Raw genomic sequence first — 15,811 nt, forward strand, 5'->3', positions numbered from 1 at the left:
TCCATTATCCGGGTGTTTGTGTGTGTGTGTGTGTTTATCCGGGTTTGTGTGTGTAAATCTTTTGGTGTTTGATAAACTTCATTTATTTGTGAATGGATGATTGTGCACAAAATCGTCCAATGAAAAAGTTTAATTTCTTGAATTTTTATTTATTTATTTATTTATTGTCCAGATTTTCTATGAACTGTCAACTTAATGCTAGAATTGATATTGATCTAGAACTTGGAGAAGTGCCAATCATGTTTAATTTCTTGAATTTTTATATATTTTTTATTTATTATTATTTTTTAAATAAAAATAAAATAGCATGGGCCCAAAATAGTCGGGCTTCCTTATTAGTAATAAATAGACTGTTGGCCCGAATGGCTTGAATAAAAACAGCAAAATAAGTCTAGCGTGTGGGACCGATTCTATAGTGATCGTACTCAGAAACGATTTCAGGACGATTAGGTATCTTTGTTTGTTTATGGAACTTATGGAGTTAGGGTAGGTTCCTAATACTATTGGGTTTAGGATTTGTTTATATAGGTTTCCTTAATACTCGTTTCCGGATGCAATTAGTTTCGTTAGGGCGGTAGGGTTCCTTCTTATAAATACATGTAGTGCTATATCATATTTGCTCTGTAATTTTCTCACTTCTGTGGTTTGAATAGCTTTCAGTCCGTATATCTCACAACTCTCTCTTTCACTAGGGTTAGAAATTCATCATGTCAACTTCAAAGCCAATTGTGTTGAGAAGCTCAGATGGTGAGACCTTCGAGGTGGAAGAGGCCGTGGCATTGGAGTCACAGACCCTCAAACACATGATTGAAGATGATTGTGCCGATTCCATCATTCCTCTTCCGAATGTAACCGGCAACATCTTGTCCAAAATCATCGAGTACTGCAAAAAGCATGTCGAGACCCCCAAGTCCAAAGACAATACTTCCAACGATGCTATCAAAAACTTTGACACCAACTTCGTCGAAGTCGACCAGGCGATGCTCTTCAATCTCATCTTGGCTGCAAATTATTTGAACATCAAGAGCTTGTTAGATTTGATATGTCAAAAAGTGGCGGACATGATCAAAGGAAAGACTCCAGAGGAGATTCGCAGCACTTTCAACATTAAGAATGACTTCACTCCAGAAGAAGAAGAGGAGATCCATAAGAAGAATGCATGGGCGTTTGAGTAAAACTTGAAGTTGCAATTATACAAATATCAATACCCATGTTAAGATTACTATATTATGTCATTCATGTTAAGATTGTTAAGATTACTATATTATAAATTTATAACATACGTGTTTTGTTTACATTGGTCAAATACATGCTGCTTTTTTTCTTTTTTTCTTGTGAAAACCTTCAACTTTCTTTCCAACAAATATGAACCTTCCTTATTGGCAAAGCAAAGCAAATAGTTAGAAAAAGAAAGAAAGAAAAAAAGGATTAATCCCTATTTTTTCTACTGATTAATCAGGGAGTTTATTGGTTCGGAGAAATAAAACTGGATACGTTAATAATTTTACCTTGTAAATAAATTGGATGCGGATAAATAGAACTCGATATAAATTTGAGGACTCATTACGAGAGACTAATCATATCATATGTAATATTTAAAGGCACAAAAAGAAAAGAAAAAACTAGATAAATAATAGTAGTTCAAAATTTATTATAAAGGTGTCCTATTGGCTATAGTTGTGTAAAAAACTCGTAGATAAATCAAAAGAGTTCCAAATTTATTATGAAGGTGTACTGTTGGACATAGTTGTGTACTTATATTCGGGAACAAAATAAACCATGAATTTATGCACTTGGAGGATTAGTTTTTTTGTGTGTTTGTGTGAAGTGAGGTGTGGGACTCACCGCATGATATAAATACAATTGGCATGTCTTATTGATATCATTTGATCCAAAAATCTCAAGAAAGAATACATTACCCAATCCACCACATGGTATGATATTGTCCGTTTTTTGTCTAAGCCTGCACGGCTTTGCTCTTGACTTTTACCACAAAAGATCTCATACCAATTGGAGATAACGCCACCATAAATAAGCACTTCATCTTTCCTTTACCTAAGCGATGTGGGATTGTGCGCCTATAACCCGCTCAGTGTGGTAGTCTATCAGTGCCTCGCACCCACCCACAAGGTCGCCACAATCACCCCCCTTCTTCCAACTGGGTCAGGCTCTAATACCATTTGTAACCGTAACTCGCCCAGTGTGGTAGTCTGCCAGTACCTCGCACCCACCCACAAGGTCGCCACAATCACCCCCCTTCTTCCAACTGGGTCAGGCTCTAATACCATTTGTAACGATTGCCACAATTACCCTCCTTCTTTCAACTAGGTTAAGCTCTAATACCATTTGTAATGACCCACCCCGAAGAAAGAGAACGAGAGAGAGAGAGAGAGAGAGAAGTTACTGATATTCCACACCTTCTGCAGTAGCAGGAAGGAGAATTGGTGGCCAAGGATTTGCGTAGAAAAGAAGAGATAGTGTAGCGTTATCCAGGCAAGTTAATCTTGTATTGTATACTTATATATACATGTAACTTTGCGTATTATGATTGATTGAAAATTATTGTAGCATGTCTAAATAAATAGTAGTATATTAATCTGACGATGAAATTAGTTTATAATGGGATTAAATAGTAGTATGCCATATCATATTTGCTCTGTAATTTTCTCACTTCTGTGGTTTGAATAGCTTTCAATCCGTATATCTCACAACTTTCTCTTTCACTAAGGTTAGAAATTCATCATGTCCACTTCAAAGCTGATTTTGTTGAGAAGCTCAGATGGTGAAACTTTCGAGGTGGAAGAGGTTGTGGCGTTGGAGTCACAGACAATCAAGCACATGATCGAAGACGATTGTGCCGATTCTATCATTCCTCTTCCGAACGTCACCGGCAACATCTTGTCCAAGATCATCGAATACTGCAGGAAGCATGTCAAGACCCCCAAGTCCGAAGAAAATACTTCCAACAATGTTATCAAAATCTTTGATGCCAACTTCGTCAAAGTGACCAGGCCATCCTCTTCGATTTCATCTTGGCTGCAAACTATTTGGACATCAAGAGCTTGTTAGATCTGACATGTCAAAAAGTGGCGGACATGATCAAAGGAAAGACTCCAGAAGAGATTCGCAGCACTTTTAACATTAAGAACGACTTCACTCCTGAAGAAGAAGAGGAGGTCCGTAGGGAGAATGCATGGGCGTTTGAGTGAAACTTGAAATTGCAATTATGCAATATCAATACCCATATTAAGATTACTATATTATAAATTTATAAAATATGCTTATTATACATGTTTTGTTTACATTGGTCAAATACATGCTGCTTTTTTTCTTTTTTGTGTTTTGTCTTTTTTTCTTTGTGAAAACCTTCAACTTTCTTTTCTTTTCAACCAATATTAACCTGCTTCCTTATTGGCAAGGCAAAGCAAATAGTTAGAAAAAGAAAGAAAGAAAAAAAGGATTAATTTATGCTCCCGGTTGGAGGATTCGAATGATTTTTGTTTTTTGTGAGTGAAGTGTGCCTCACCGTATGATATCGCTATGACATCATGTATCCTAATTGGATTATGGAGAAAAAGGATTAAGCATTGTTTGGATTGAAGGAAAAACTTCTTCACTTTTTGTTATGAAAAATAGTTGAAATTATGTACTTTCAAAAAAAAAAAAAAAAACAAACAAATAACCTTCCAACCTCAGCTAAAAATGAATCTGCAATGGATATGTTTGGCTATAAACATTCAGCTAAAAATTAAAAGATATCATGATATGTGTAGGAAAGAATCTGCAATAGATTATTTTTACAGAAGTTGCTGGTTGAACCATAAGTGATTAAAATTGGATTGTCAAAATTATTGCAAATTAGTCACAATGAGTATATATTTTAAATTTGAGAATTCCAATTCTATTCCAATCACAAATTGTCATAATTGAGCACTATAATCTAAATAGAGTAGTATCCAATTCTATTCCAATCACAAATTGTCATAATTAAGCACTATAATCTAAATGGAGTAAGATGCATATGATTTGGACTAGCTAGCTCCCATGGACTACTTCTAGGGTTTTGAATTTTCAGTATTGCCTGCATACAGAGACGATAAATGGACAATTCTGATTCAGCAGTTATACGATATAAATGGATAAAATCTTTCAATTATTGTCAAATAAATTGGAACAGAGGCTATGTTCAAATCGAACTTGTGTGAACAGCCGCGGCTGTATGCACATTTGACAACCATGACTGCAAAGCTTAAAAATTAATTCCCAGGGGCAACCCAGGTTGCTGAATTATTGTCCCCTCCCACCACCCCAATTTAAATTTCACTCCAGTTACACAAGTCACACAAAGTTAGTACTTAGTAGTCACTATACATGCCCTGCTTCTTGTTGAGTCTCTACAAGAAAATGCGCAGGCTTACATTTTGCTGCATAACCGAACTTAGATGTGCAGTACTTTCTGTGCACCCCGGTAAGCTTCCCTGTCGCTGCCTTCTGGTGGAAACTCACCATCAGCCTCGAGCATTCTCTGTTGTGATCAAACAATAAACGAACACGAATCACAACTCAATTAGTACTTGATTAGTTAGTGTACAACTCGAAACAAAATGGTGACATGACAATGACTCACAACAGCTGATCTTCTGAGTAGTTAGTGTACCACTCGCAGGTCTTGGTCCATTGCTTAAAGCCGTAGAGGGTACAATGAGCAGTGTAAACTGCAGCGGCAGCCAAACAGGACGGTGGAAACTTGAGCATCTCATACTCCACGAGGCAAAGCTCGATCATGAAAAAAGAGTGGAGCTCGAACTGTTGTGAGATCATAATATGAAGAAGTAAGTATTTACCACTAAAATCACGACGCTTCTGTTGATGCATATTTAAGTACTACTACCACTACTAACCTTCCTATCGGATTGGGCGGCCTTGAGAAATCTTTTCATAAAGACATAAGGGGTTGGAACCGACATGTTGAACTGTAAGGTATTTAACATCAACCTCTCCTGCAGCATTGTAATGGTATAAATTACTTAACCATAGAGAGCAGGTAATGCAATTTGAACTCTCATTGTAATCACAAGATCAATGTATTATTACCATTTCAAGGATCTCTTTCCTCGTATAAGCCTTGTCTGAAATGAAGACGAAATCATCCACAACAGGTACAGAAACTTCCTCATATTTGCATGCTAAGAGCATGGCAACCAAACCAACCAATTGAAGTTTCTTTCTTATTATGGCATGTTGAGCCAAAAATCTGTCTATAAGATTAACAGTCAGAAATAACGTTTCGTCCCTGAGATCGAACTTGTGGTGTACCTGTTCATTTTGAATGAGTGGATGAATGAGTGAAAAATCACAGGATGTTATACGACATTTTGAATAAGCTAAGATTAGGCATCCCAGATCACCCATTGAATACCTCAATAAGCCAGTCAATTAGTATAGCCCTCATATTCCCATTGATGTCAGATTGCTGTGCCATGTAGTTTGGTGAAACACAGCTAGAACTCTGCACAAAGAGCAAGGTGTTAGTTTTAGTCATCAAAACAAGGTGCAAAATTGGTTATTTCTCCTTTTTCCATCAACAACATGAATATTTGTGTCACCAAATATTTTCTAACCACTGTTACAGTGATGTTAACCAAATGCACTCCTTGTTCTTGTCTTTTTCTTAACGTAAATGAAAAAAATGCCCCTAATACTTAGCTTTCTGTTTATGAGTTAGGGACACTAGTGTCATTTCATTGCAACAGTGAAGTGTTAAAGAGGTGTTGAAGTGCATTTGGTTGAAAGGGGGAGTGCATTTATCATATCCTTTAATCATATGGAAGCAAATTAGGTGAAAAAGGAAACCAAAATTGTATTAGGAAATTTAATAAAATTAAATTCTATCACTTCAAAAACAAAAAATCTCAAACAAATTCAAAATTCTAATCTTTCAAAATTTTGATGATTTCCATATTATTTGGTGCTAGAGCTTGCAAAAATTCACACAACATTGACAACACATAATATGCAATTAATGTGGAACTATATGCATATAAGCTTAATATCTTACCTCCATTTTTCTGTAGTAGGCAAAGAGATCTTGTACATAGTCAACAACTGCGAGTGGGTTCTTGGCATCGCAGTTATCGATATCCATAACGGGATCTTCAAATATATCCTCCATTTCTACCTCCTCCTATGAAATTTAAGGATTCAATTATTTGATATAAACTTCCCATTTCTGATTAATGTAGAAATATATATAGAGAGAGCGAGAGAGATATACCATATGATCCTCTTCACCTAGTACTGCATCAATTTGTTCCAGAAACATTGGCTCAGGGTGGTCTGTAGCTGCATTGTGTTCCTCCACATCTGTTATTGGAATATCTTCCCAAACACTAAGCTTAACATCTGATGGTTTTGGTTTCTTAGTTTCCTGCTCAAAATTATACAAACGCAATACTTATTAGATTAGATGTTACAATTAACTGTTTTATATGTGTGTGTGGGAGAGAGAGAGGGAGAGAGGCGGTACCTGAGGGCAAATTTGTGTGCTTGCCATTTGCGCCGCGAATTTTCTATATAAGAATCAATGTAGAACCAAATTAGAACAAATTGAAGATGACATTCAGATCCCAAAAATTGAAGGGGGAAAAAAATTAGCTTTCCAGATTAAGAAAAGGAATGAAAAATCAAAAGCAAAATGGTCATATCTTGGAACCTTGTAATTGGTCGATGGACTGGATTGGGAGGGTTCTTCTCACAGACTACATTTTTTCTGGAAACCAAAAATAATTATGTTAGTTATTATCAAATATATCCATATTCTATAGATAAATCTTGAGGTTATGGTACTGAGAATTACTCTGACAAGACTCTCTTGTTAACAACACAGGGATATGAAGGAGCTGCCACTAAGCTCTGATTAATCACGCTCAAAGCTCTTCTTCGGTTGTTCTTAATCTCCACACCAAACTTCCTGGTACCCATTTCTGCTCCTCCTTTTATCAAACACAAGAAGAACAAATTCTCAGAAAACCCATTTCGAAACTCGGAATTTGTAGCTAAATTCCAACTTAAATGTGTCAAAATTGTCAGACTTAGCCACATTATTAAACAGTACAAGAACGAATTCTCAAAAACCCATTTCAAAAACTAGAAATTTGTAGCTAAATTTCAACTTAAACGTGTTCAAAATGTTCAAACTAACCTACATTATTAAACAGAAGAAGAACAAATTCTCAAAAACCCTTTTCAATAACTCCGAATTTGTAGCTAAATTCCAATTAGATGTATTAAAGATGTTCAAACTAAGCTACATTATTGAACAGAAGAAGAACAAATTCTCAAAAACCCATTTCAAAAACTCGGATTTTGTAGCTAAATTCCAAGTTAAATGTGTTAAAAAAATGTTCAAACTGAGCTACATTTTTAGATCAGGTTTGAATAGTTTACCTTGTAAGTTTGTTGGTCTAATCAGACTATGATTGTTCTCATCAGATAAATCCATAATCTCTGATTATCCGAAGAATGAATCACAACCCAAGAAGACACAGAGACCTGTTATTCAACAAGAACAAAGAATTTCAAACCCTAGAATGTAGACAAAGAGCATGTGGAACCCTAAATCTACAGACTTGGTTTTAAGAAGAAGAAAAGGAAGTGAATAAAAAGGAAGGGAGTGTAGTGTAGAGAAGACTTTGGACGGAAATAATGGGGTATTTGTCTGCTGATACCTGTCTTTTTTCAAATCCAACGGCTAGTGAAATCTGTCCGTTGAATGGTGTGTGGCAACGACTTGTATATTGGTCCCTAACGGTCATCTGCTATGCATGTGGCATGTGACGTTGCTTTCAAATTAAGTGTTGATTCGGTTTCGCCTTTGGAGTTGCCTTTGATATGCTTTTTTTTGGTGGGTGTGTGCGAGAGAGAGAGAGAGAGAGAGAGAAGGAATGGCGCTCTAGTCCACTCGCACTTTCTATTGTCGGCTATTTAGGCTCCTCCTTTTTTTTTTCTTTTTTTTTTTTTTTTTTTTTTTTTTTTTTTTTTGAGGTTCTTAAATTATTTTTTTTTCAGTGTCGGGCACATACAATTCCTTTATCTCATATGATCGATATTATCATCGAAAAATTCTCAAAACAAAAACTTAAAGTACAAACTTTGAATTAAGTTAACCGATACATAAAGATCCATGAGATTTCAGCCTATAAATCATTGTTTTGCTCAAAGCTTGTTATAAGACCATACTTTTAAGGAATAGATATTGAATACGCATTGCACGCCACGTCATTGATATACTCACTCAATAACAACGCACTACTTCAAAAAAAAATTTGGCATTCCTACTTAAAAAATTACTAATAATGAAATAATATGTTATATTTGATAGAAATATATACTAATAATATAATATACACGACACATCTAATATCTACTTGCACTTAAGATCGGACTCTTTTTCATTTTGAATATGTCGAAAACAGATGTCCCATGAATGTGCCTAGATTTAATTGTGCCAATTGTTTTGACCATGTAATCCTATGTGCCTAAAAGATTACACTATCAATTAATTTATTTTATTTTGTCACTGTGATTTGCCTTTTATGGCGAATGAGTGCGAAAAGGATGCACCCTAGTCCACTCCCCACTTTATACGGTTTGGCTATTTAGGCTCCTTCCCTGATTTGCTTTATTTTTTTTTATAAAAAACAAAAAAACCAAAAAACTAAAAATAAATAAATATATCAATAATAATTGTGTCGGATCTCTTAAATTACATCGGGTTGAATGCCAAAGACATGCAACACATACTATCTCTTTTGTCTCATTTGCACAGTGTTATTAGAAAATTCTCGAACACTCATTTAAGATTTAGAGGAATGTCAAAGTGCAAGATTGTCACGACTACACAAATACAATTGTTGAATTCTATAAATCCTACAACATATAAGGGTTGTATCTGCATAATTGCGACTGTATTTAGTACAAGTCAAAATTTTAAAATAAAAGTATTGTCATTAAACAATTCCTTTAAGATTAAGCTCTTTGGTCAAGTTAATATGCTCAACCTGGCCAAATCCACGCGTGTTATTTGTACAATAATATTTTTGTCATTGTGATTTTATTATTTATAAAATGAAAAATAATTTTAATTTTTTTCAATTTTTCTTTTGTAATGGCATGTCGAGATTCTTACCACCGTACGCATGCAATCTTTTCACATCACGCAGACACAGATTATTCCATCTAAATTGAATCAGTTTACCTAACACTATTCTTGTAAAATTTAAATGTAATGCATAATTACTAACACGCCAGTTGCCTACTGGTACTAAGTTCCTACTTTTCAAAGCGAGGTTAGGAGTTCGACCCTCAGTAGAGGCACGTGTGTATGAGTGAATATCAACTAAGAAAAAAGAATATAATGCATAATTTAATATTATAATAAAAGTAACAAAAACAAATTATTAGGTTTAAATAGAGATGTGATTAGAACATTTAAAATGATTCACGTGCCATAACTACATGCTATGCGATAAAAAGATACATATACAATGAATTCAAACACGATATTATGTTTGTCTACCATTGTTGGACTAAAATCAACGGTAAAAACCATGGATTTCCGTTTCTGATACCGAACAAAAATTCATGTTTTAACTTTGTATTAGTTATTTGATTTACATTCTTAATCATATATATTAAATGTATCAAAACTGCATTAGTTTATTGACACACATAATAAACAGATTTAACCACTTTGATTACTTAAATTAATTTTTAAAAATATTCTAATTCAGCTCACAATATTTAAATTTGAGAATTCCAATTCTATTCCAATAAAAAATTGTCATAATTGAGTACTATAATCTAAATAGAGTAATAATTCCAATACTTTCTGTGCACCCCAGTAAGCTATTCCTTTCCATTTCCTTCTCCTTTCACCTTGTTCCATTCCTTCCTCGTTTTCCTTTCCGGAAAACAAATGGCATCCACCTAATGTCCTCCCGCCGCTAGCTCTGGCTACCGGACTGCTGAGCAGAACAAAGCCATTGAGAAGGCTCTGGCTGTGTATGACAAGGACACCCCTGACCGTTGGCACAACGTCGCCGGGGCTAGCTCTGTTGGAGGGAAAACTGCGGCGGAAGTGAAGAGGCATTATGAAATCCTTGTGGAGGACGTCGAGAACGGCCAAGTGCCCTTCCCCAAGTATAGAGGTAGATGAACAAAAAAGTGACCCCATGAGTCATGACATCTAACTATGTAGCACCTCATATGTTGATTTCTCATTTCATTTCCAGACAAAGATTCTGCATGATACAGTCCACGACAACATAAACAATCCATAATAAAATCGATCTCACATCGATTCAGTAGTAGATAAGATTGTCATTTGCAAAATTGCAGAACTCTTCAAAACTTTACTTATCCATGATGATCAAACATATGCCATCGCAAAATGCTGTAAGTTTTGTTTTCAACTATGATATCAAGCTATTAAAGAACATGAGACATTCTAGTCAGATACAGTTGTTTGAAGGGGCAAAGAGCTCTCAACTTCCTTCATGTTGGAATTCCTTTCTGCGACAATTTTTGACATTCCAAACATCTGAAAACGCACCCAAAATAGTGGATCATCACTGACAAACAGATTATGCAGTCAAGCAAAAGTTCTGGAAATGGCATGGAAGTTGCGACTAACCTTTACAATGGTCTTTTTAAAGCAAGTCGTGTGTTCATCCATAGAAGCATGAACAAACTCATCAATGTGGTCCTTTACATCCTCCAAGAAAGTGGAACTTTCCGACTTCTTCTTTCGACATGAAGCGACTGCTGGAATCGGGGCAGCAGATGATGGGTTTCCGGATTGACTTTTTTCTGTTGCCATTTGTTGCTAAAACCTGATATAAAAAAAGGCATCATATTACCAGAGCAGTAATAATAGACAAATATTATCCCCCAGCACTAATGTGTTTGCTTCGACATATTGCAATCACTCTTAGGTCATCTTAATGTCACGCCAAACCAAACCAAAATATTTGTTGGCTTAATTTTGTGACAACAATGATTTTTCCAACTAACATGTATGAGTGTTGGCTTAATTATGGCATACTAAAAATTTTCATTTTCCGATGTTTGGCAATGAAGTTTATACTTCAGAAAGCACATCCTCCGATGCAAAAAAATTACTCTTTTTCTTTTTGGTAAATTAAAGTGTGTGTGTGTGCGTGTGTGTATATATATATATCTTACAAAGTTACAATTGGAGATTTGAGGTCATGGAATAAAAGAAAAAGAAAGACAATTAAATAAAAAAATTAAATATTTATTGCCAAACATGACCATAGACAAAAGGGCCAAGACCCAACAATAATCTCCTTCTGGATCGACCTACCATAGTTTTTTTTAAAAATTATAATAAAAGTAAAAACGAACATTAGGTCACGTTCTTTGATCTTTCAATCAAGCATTTTTTTTCTTGGTTTCCCTAAATTTTATTATAAAAAAAATAAGATATATAAAATAACTGAAATCAGAAGGATGACAGGAAAGTGTATGGTTCAATTAGTCAATTGGGTCACATCTAAATAGCACACAATGAGAAAGCCACAAGTAATGACATTGTTCTCTCCTTCATTGTGCAGCACAATATACATACATAACATCCATAAAAATGACAATGAAACAAGAAGAAGAGGCACAATTGGGTAGCAACTCAGTTGATAAAATGCTTTGTCTGTCATTGCATCCCAATTGCATCCCATCCATCCTCATCTCTGTTCCACTCAACAACCTCTTCATATTGAAATTCATCTATCTGGTTTCATCTAAACTTCTCAAAGTATCTCAAATCAGGAACCACTTTATGCAAATATGAGCCCTCTATCTTCAAGTTACTCAAATTCATCAATCACATGATCAGGACTTCCCACAAAATCTGGACTTGCTGCTTCATGTTTGACTGTGATTGCATCCCATTCATCCTCGTCTCTGTTCCACTCAACTGAAACATAAAAGCATCCAACACTGCCAAATGACTACATACAACCATCCTCCACACTAAGCAAAGCGACCAACTTCAACACAGCCAACTGACTATCAAAGAAAAAATGATCAACCAATCCAAATAGCACTAGCAAGGAAAAAAAACGAAGAAACCACAACGATCTTTATAAACTCCTTCCATTTATGTACTCGTTATACATAGCATGGGCTATGGCATCCCTTCTAATTGCCAGCTCCCTACTTTCTGCCCTCTCTTCTCTATGTGTGTTGGAGTATTTGTCTTTCGGTTCGAAACTCATGGTTGGTGTCTTGCATAATCTCGTCATTTGGATCAACTCCCATTATGTGGCTGTGTAAGATACAACATGCTAGTGATTTCATGTGATCAATCTAGTCTCAACTCTCAATTCGACTGACCAGTAATCCAATATCAATATAGTTAACAAAGAGCAATTAGAGATAAAAATCATGTTTAATACAGAATTTGCATCCCCTTGGATTCCCCAATTGAATTCCATTCTGTCACTTATCATTGCCTGCACATAACATGTGACAACCCCCTCTCTATATAATTGAAACACAACCTAAGTTCTACACCTTCAAAACATCTATCTAGAAGTTCTACACCTTCACACCATCTATCTAAGACAGCCACTCAAGACAATGGGTTATTCATTGAAGCTCATATCGCAAATAGGCACTATGCTTCATTCCTTTGGCACTAGTATATCCAGAAAAAAGGGCAAATTCTGATGATTTTCTAAATATCTAACATGCTAGCATAAAAATACATTACTTTGGCACTAATTCCCACACACAACACATTCTTAAATTTTTTTTTATCAAAAAAAAAAAAAAAAAAAAAATTCATCCAGGAAAAAGCACTGAACCTGATAGTCCTCAAAGCTTTAAAAAAAGAACAATCAGCAAGACAGAGCACCCAATATAGCACTTACAACAATTAAAGCAGTCCTCTCATGCCAGAAAAAAATGGGCACATTTTAACCCCCAATTAGAAGAGAAGACAATCCCATCCAGAAACAATTTTTGGATTAAACATTACTGATATCTTTTCGAAAAACCATTATTTTCAAAACAATTCCAATATGCTTGATGTGGAAATCAGAAATATAATAGAATTTCTAAAGAGTTTCTTAAGAAAAATTAATACATAATTTTGATAATACACAAAATATATGAAGATATACAAAAATATAGTGTTGATACCTGTTTTTCGAGGATGAAGAAGAACAAACTGGAATTTCAAGCTTTCGTCTAGGGTTTCACAACGCAAGTATTAAAAAGGGTCGATAATGATCTAGGGTTTCAGAATTTGCAGACTGGAGAGAGAGAGAGGAAAATTTCGCTGGTGTGAAGAGAGAGTAGTGTTCTCGTGAGAGGAGAGAGAGTGGAAGTTTTTGCTGTGTCGATCGGTTTCAGAGGTAAATAGAGTTGGGGGGCTATTGTCGAATTGATCGCGCGTCAAAATGAAAATAGCTTTCCGAAGTTGCAGTGAAGTTGTTTTACCGGATATTAAGGAAAACATTTTACAAGTAAAATACTTTTCTTGTTTTCATGGCAACCAAACAACAGAATGGTTTAAAAAAAAAAAAAAATTCGTCAAAATAGGGCCGTAATAGAAAATTAAATTGAGACTGAAGATGAATGATGAAGCCATTGTGAATTAAGTCACGGAGCATGAGTGAAAGCTTCACATAGTTAAGTGTAATGAAAATTTGAATAATGAAAATTTGAGCGAGAATAAGAATAGAACATACTCGGAACGTGACGACGATATTTATTAAAAATAATTATGTGACTTAGATTTTGAAGAGTATGGTTTGGGCCTTAGTCAGATTTGTAACTCCAATTTTGTTGGGAAAGAAATGGTAGATAAAAGTGATTGGGCTTCTAGCCTTATTAATTAGCTGCAATTGGTCAACTGACTTTAACATGTTGGACTATGGGGCCGGACCCAATAGGATTCATTGTAATTTTAACAACAGTAATCCACATGAAATTATAAAAATAGTTTAAAAGATATTTGTTTTAAAGTAATTCTCTTTTAGGCTCTGTTTGTTTCGGAAGTAAAATGTTTTTCTCATAAAATATATTTTCATATAAAATATTCTTTTTATTTTTTATTTTTCAATTTTTGGCAACTATTCATAAAATATTTTCTAAATCAATTTTTGTATACAACTAACCCTCTTTCTTCAATATTTTTCACCAACGAAGAATAAAATCCCTAAACCATCCCCCTTTCTCTCTCCTCGTTAACTTTTTCTCTCTACGCTAAACCATTCCTCCCTCTCCTTCTCATTACTATCTCTTTCCACTCTTCTTATACCACAACATGTTCTCGACCCAAATCGGTTTTTTCGACCATTCCAAATTTGTCTCTCTTTTCTCACTCTATGTATACATATAGAGAGAGAAGACTGAACATTAGATTTTTAGATTGAGAGGAATAAAAAATATTAATTGTTAGATGGACATAGAGATTCAATAAGAATAAAAATAGTTAGATCACCCGAGGTAGCTTGTGGAAAATAACTTGCAAAACTTTTTTGGTAAATCATTTTTAATGATTGGCTTTGTTTGTTTGGACTGTAAAATATTTTTCAAAAAATATTTTTTATTTTCTGGTATTTGGTCGTCGTAAAATATTTACGAAGAAAAAATATATTAAAATTTAACAAAAATAACTTATCTATCAATTTTTGGCAAGTTATTTTATATGCCCCACCCGATGAATTCGACCTCAACCTAGATGTAAACTTTTGCCAAACACCGACAAAGTAAAAATAAAAGAAAATTTTACCTGAAAAAAAAATATTTTTCAAAAAGAATATTTTACTTCGAAACAAACGGAGAGTAAAATAATTTACATGAAACATAATTTCCTAACCTTGAAGTCTTCCAAACAACGAAAAATATTTTATGGTGAAACAAACGGAGCCTTATACTTTTCTGAAAATACATTTTTGTTTTTTTTTTTTTTTTAGTGACAAACCAAACAAGTTTTGCCTATCAGTTTTATTTATCAGTGTCATTGCCTCAAATAAAGCTTTTGAACTAAGGTGAAGTTTGGTCATTTGATTTATTAAGGTTAGAAATTGAATTGTGGTAAGTATGATAAAAATAAATTTTTATTTTAATTACTAAAGTAAAAAAATAAAAAAAATACATTAAAGGACTAACCAAAGATAAAAAGAGCTACTATACTACTATGTTTGAGAACTAGACAACATGCTTTAATTTTGATGATTGATCAAATCTTTGCCAGTTTTTTTTTTTTATTTTTTAATTTATTATTATTTTTTTGACACTTTTTTATTTTATTTTGAAAGAGTAAAAAACACTACCAAATTGAAGTTTTAAAAAAGAGATAGGACTGAGGGTGTAAACATGTTTTGTAGAAGAAGGTGATTGCTCAAATGATGGATACACCCCTTTATGTACAATAAAAAAGAAACAGAAAAAACTTATAATATAATACAAGAACCAACAACATCATGCATTGACCAATTGAATCACTTTTGATACCAAATGGTATATATATATATAAAAAAAGGTCATTTTCAAAGGAAAAAAGAAAAGAAAAAGAAAAATAGGAAACCATTGATGAGTAACACTTTTTGTTTTTTTTCTTTTCTTTTTCCCATAAGGTTCAAGGGTGAAGTGCTCAAAAAAAAAAAAAAAAAAACTATTGGATAAAAATATGCAAATTGGTGGTCAAGAGAACCCTTTATAATTTTTAATTTGATCAAATAAGAATATTTTATCAATTGGCAGACTGATATATATAAAA

At 34.2% G+C, this 15,811-nt stretch overlaps 3 protein-coding genes and 1 pseudogene across 3 annotated transcripts; 2 read left to right on the forward strand and 2 right to left on the reverse strand.

The window, feature by feature from the left end:
* The first annotated feature begins 85 nt into the window (after positions 1-85).
* LOC132266470 (SKP1-like protein 1A) lies at positions 86-1,270 on the forward strand. Its single transcript, XM_059767343.1, has one exon. It carries the CDS (start codon positions 708-710, stop codon positions 1,173-1,175), a length of 468 nt encoding a protein of 155 aa, XP_059623326.1. The 5' UTR covers positions 86-707; the 3' UTR covers positions 1,176-1,270.
* A 1,472-nt stretch (positions 1,271-2,742) lies between these two features.
* Positions 2,743-3,436, forward strand: LOC132266472 (SKP1-like protein 1A; annotated as a pseudogene).
* A 686-nt stretch (positions 3,437-4,122) lies between these two features.
* LOC132266471 (G2/mitotic-specific cyclin-2-like) lies at positions 4,123-7,684 on the reverse strand. Its single transcript, XM_059767344.1, has 11 exons — positions 7,447-7,684; positions 6,857-6,992; positions 6,713-6,769; positions 6,527-6,569; positions 6,275-6,427; positions 6,059-6,184; positions 5,420-5,509; positions 5,095-5,316; positions 4,902-5,000; positions 4,628-4,806; positions 4,123-4,525 (listed from the first exon to the last, which is right to left on the reverse strand). The coding sequence occupies exons 1-11, from the start codon at positions 7,499-7,501 to the stop codon at positions 4,366-4,368; spliced, it is 1,320 nt and encodes a 439-aa protein (XP_059623327.1). The 5' UTR covers positions 7,502-7,684; the 3' UTR covers positions 4,123-4,365.
* Positions 7,685-9,750: 2,066 nt separating this feature from the next.
* Positions 9,751-13,580, reverse strand: LOC132266473 (uncharacterized). The gene is made up of 3 exons (XM_059767346.1): positions 13,225-13,580; positions 10,694-10,892; positions 9,751-10,600 (listed from the first exon to the last, which is right to left on the reverse strand). The coding sequence occupies exons 2-3, from the start codon at positions 10,877-10,879 to the stop codon at positions 10,508-10,510; spliced, it is 279 nt and encodes a 92-aa protein (XP_059623329.1). The 5' UTR covers positions 10,880-10,892; positions 13,225-13,580; the 3' UTR covers positions 9,751-10,507.
* Positions 13,581-15,811: the final 2,231 nt, after the last annotated feature.

The sequence above is a fragment of the Cornus florida genome, unplaced genomic scaffold (genome assembly GCF_030987335.1).
Source record: "Cornus florida cultivar Cherokee Brave unplaced genomic scaffold, ASM3098733v1 CherokeeBrave_3.0.0_Hap2_Chr07, whole genome shotgun sequence".
Taxonomy (NCBI): domain Eukaryota; kingdom Viridiplantae; phylum Streptophyta; class Magnoliopsida; order Cornales; family Cornaceae; genus Cornus; species Cornus florida.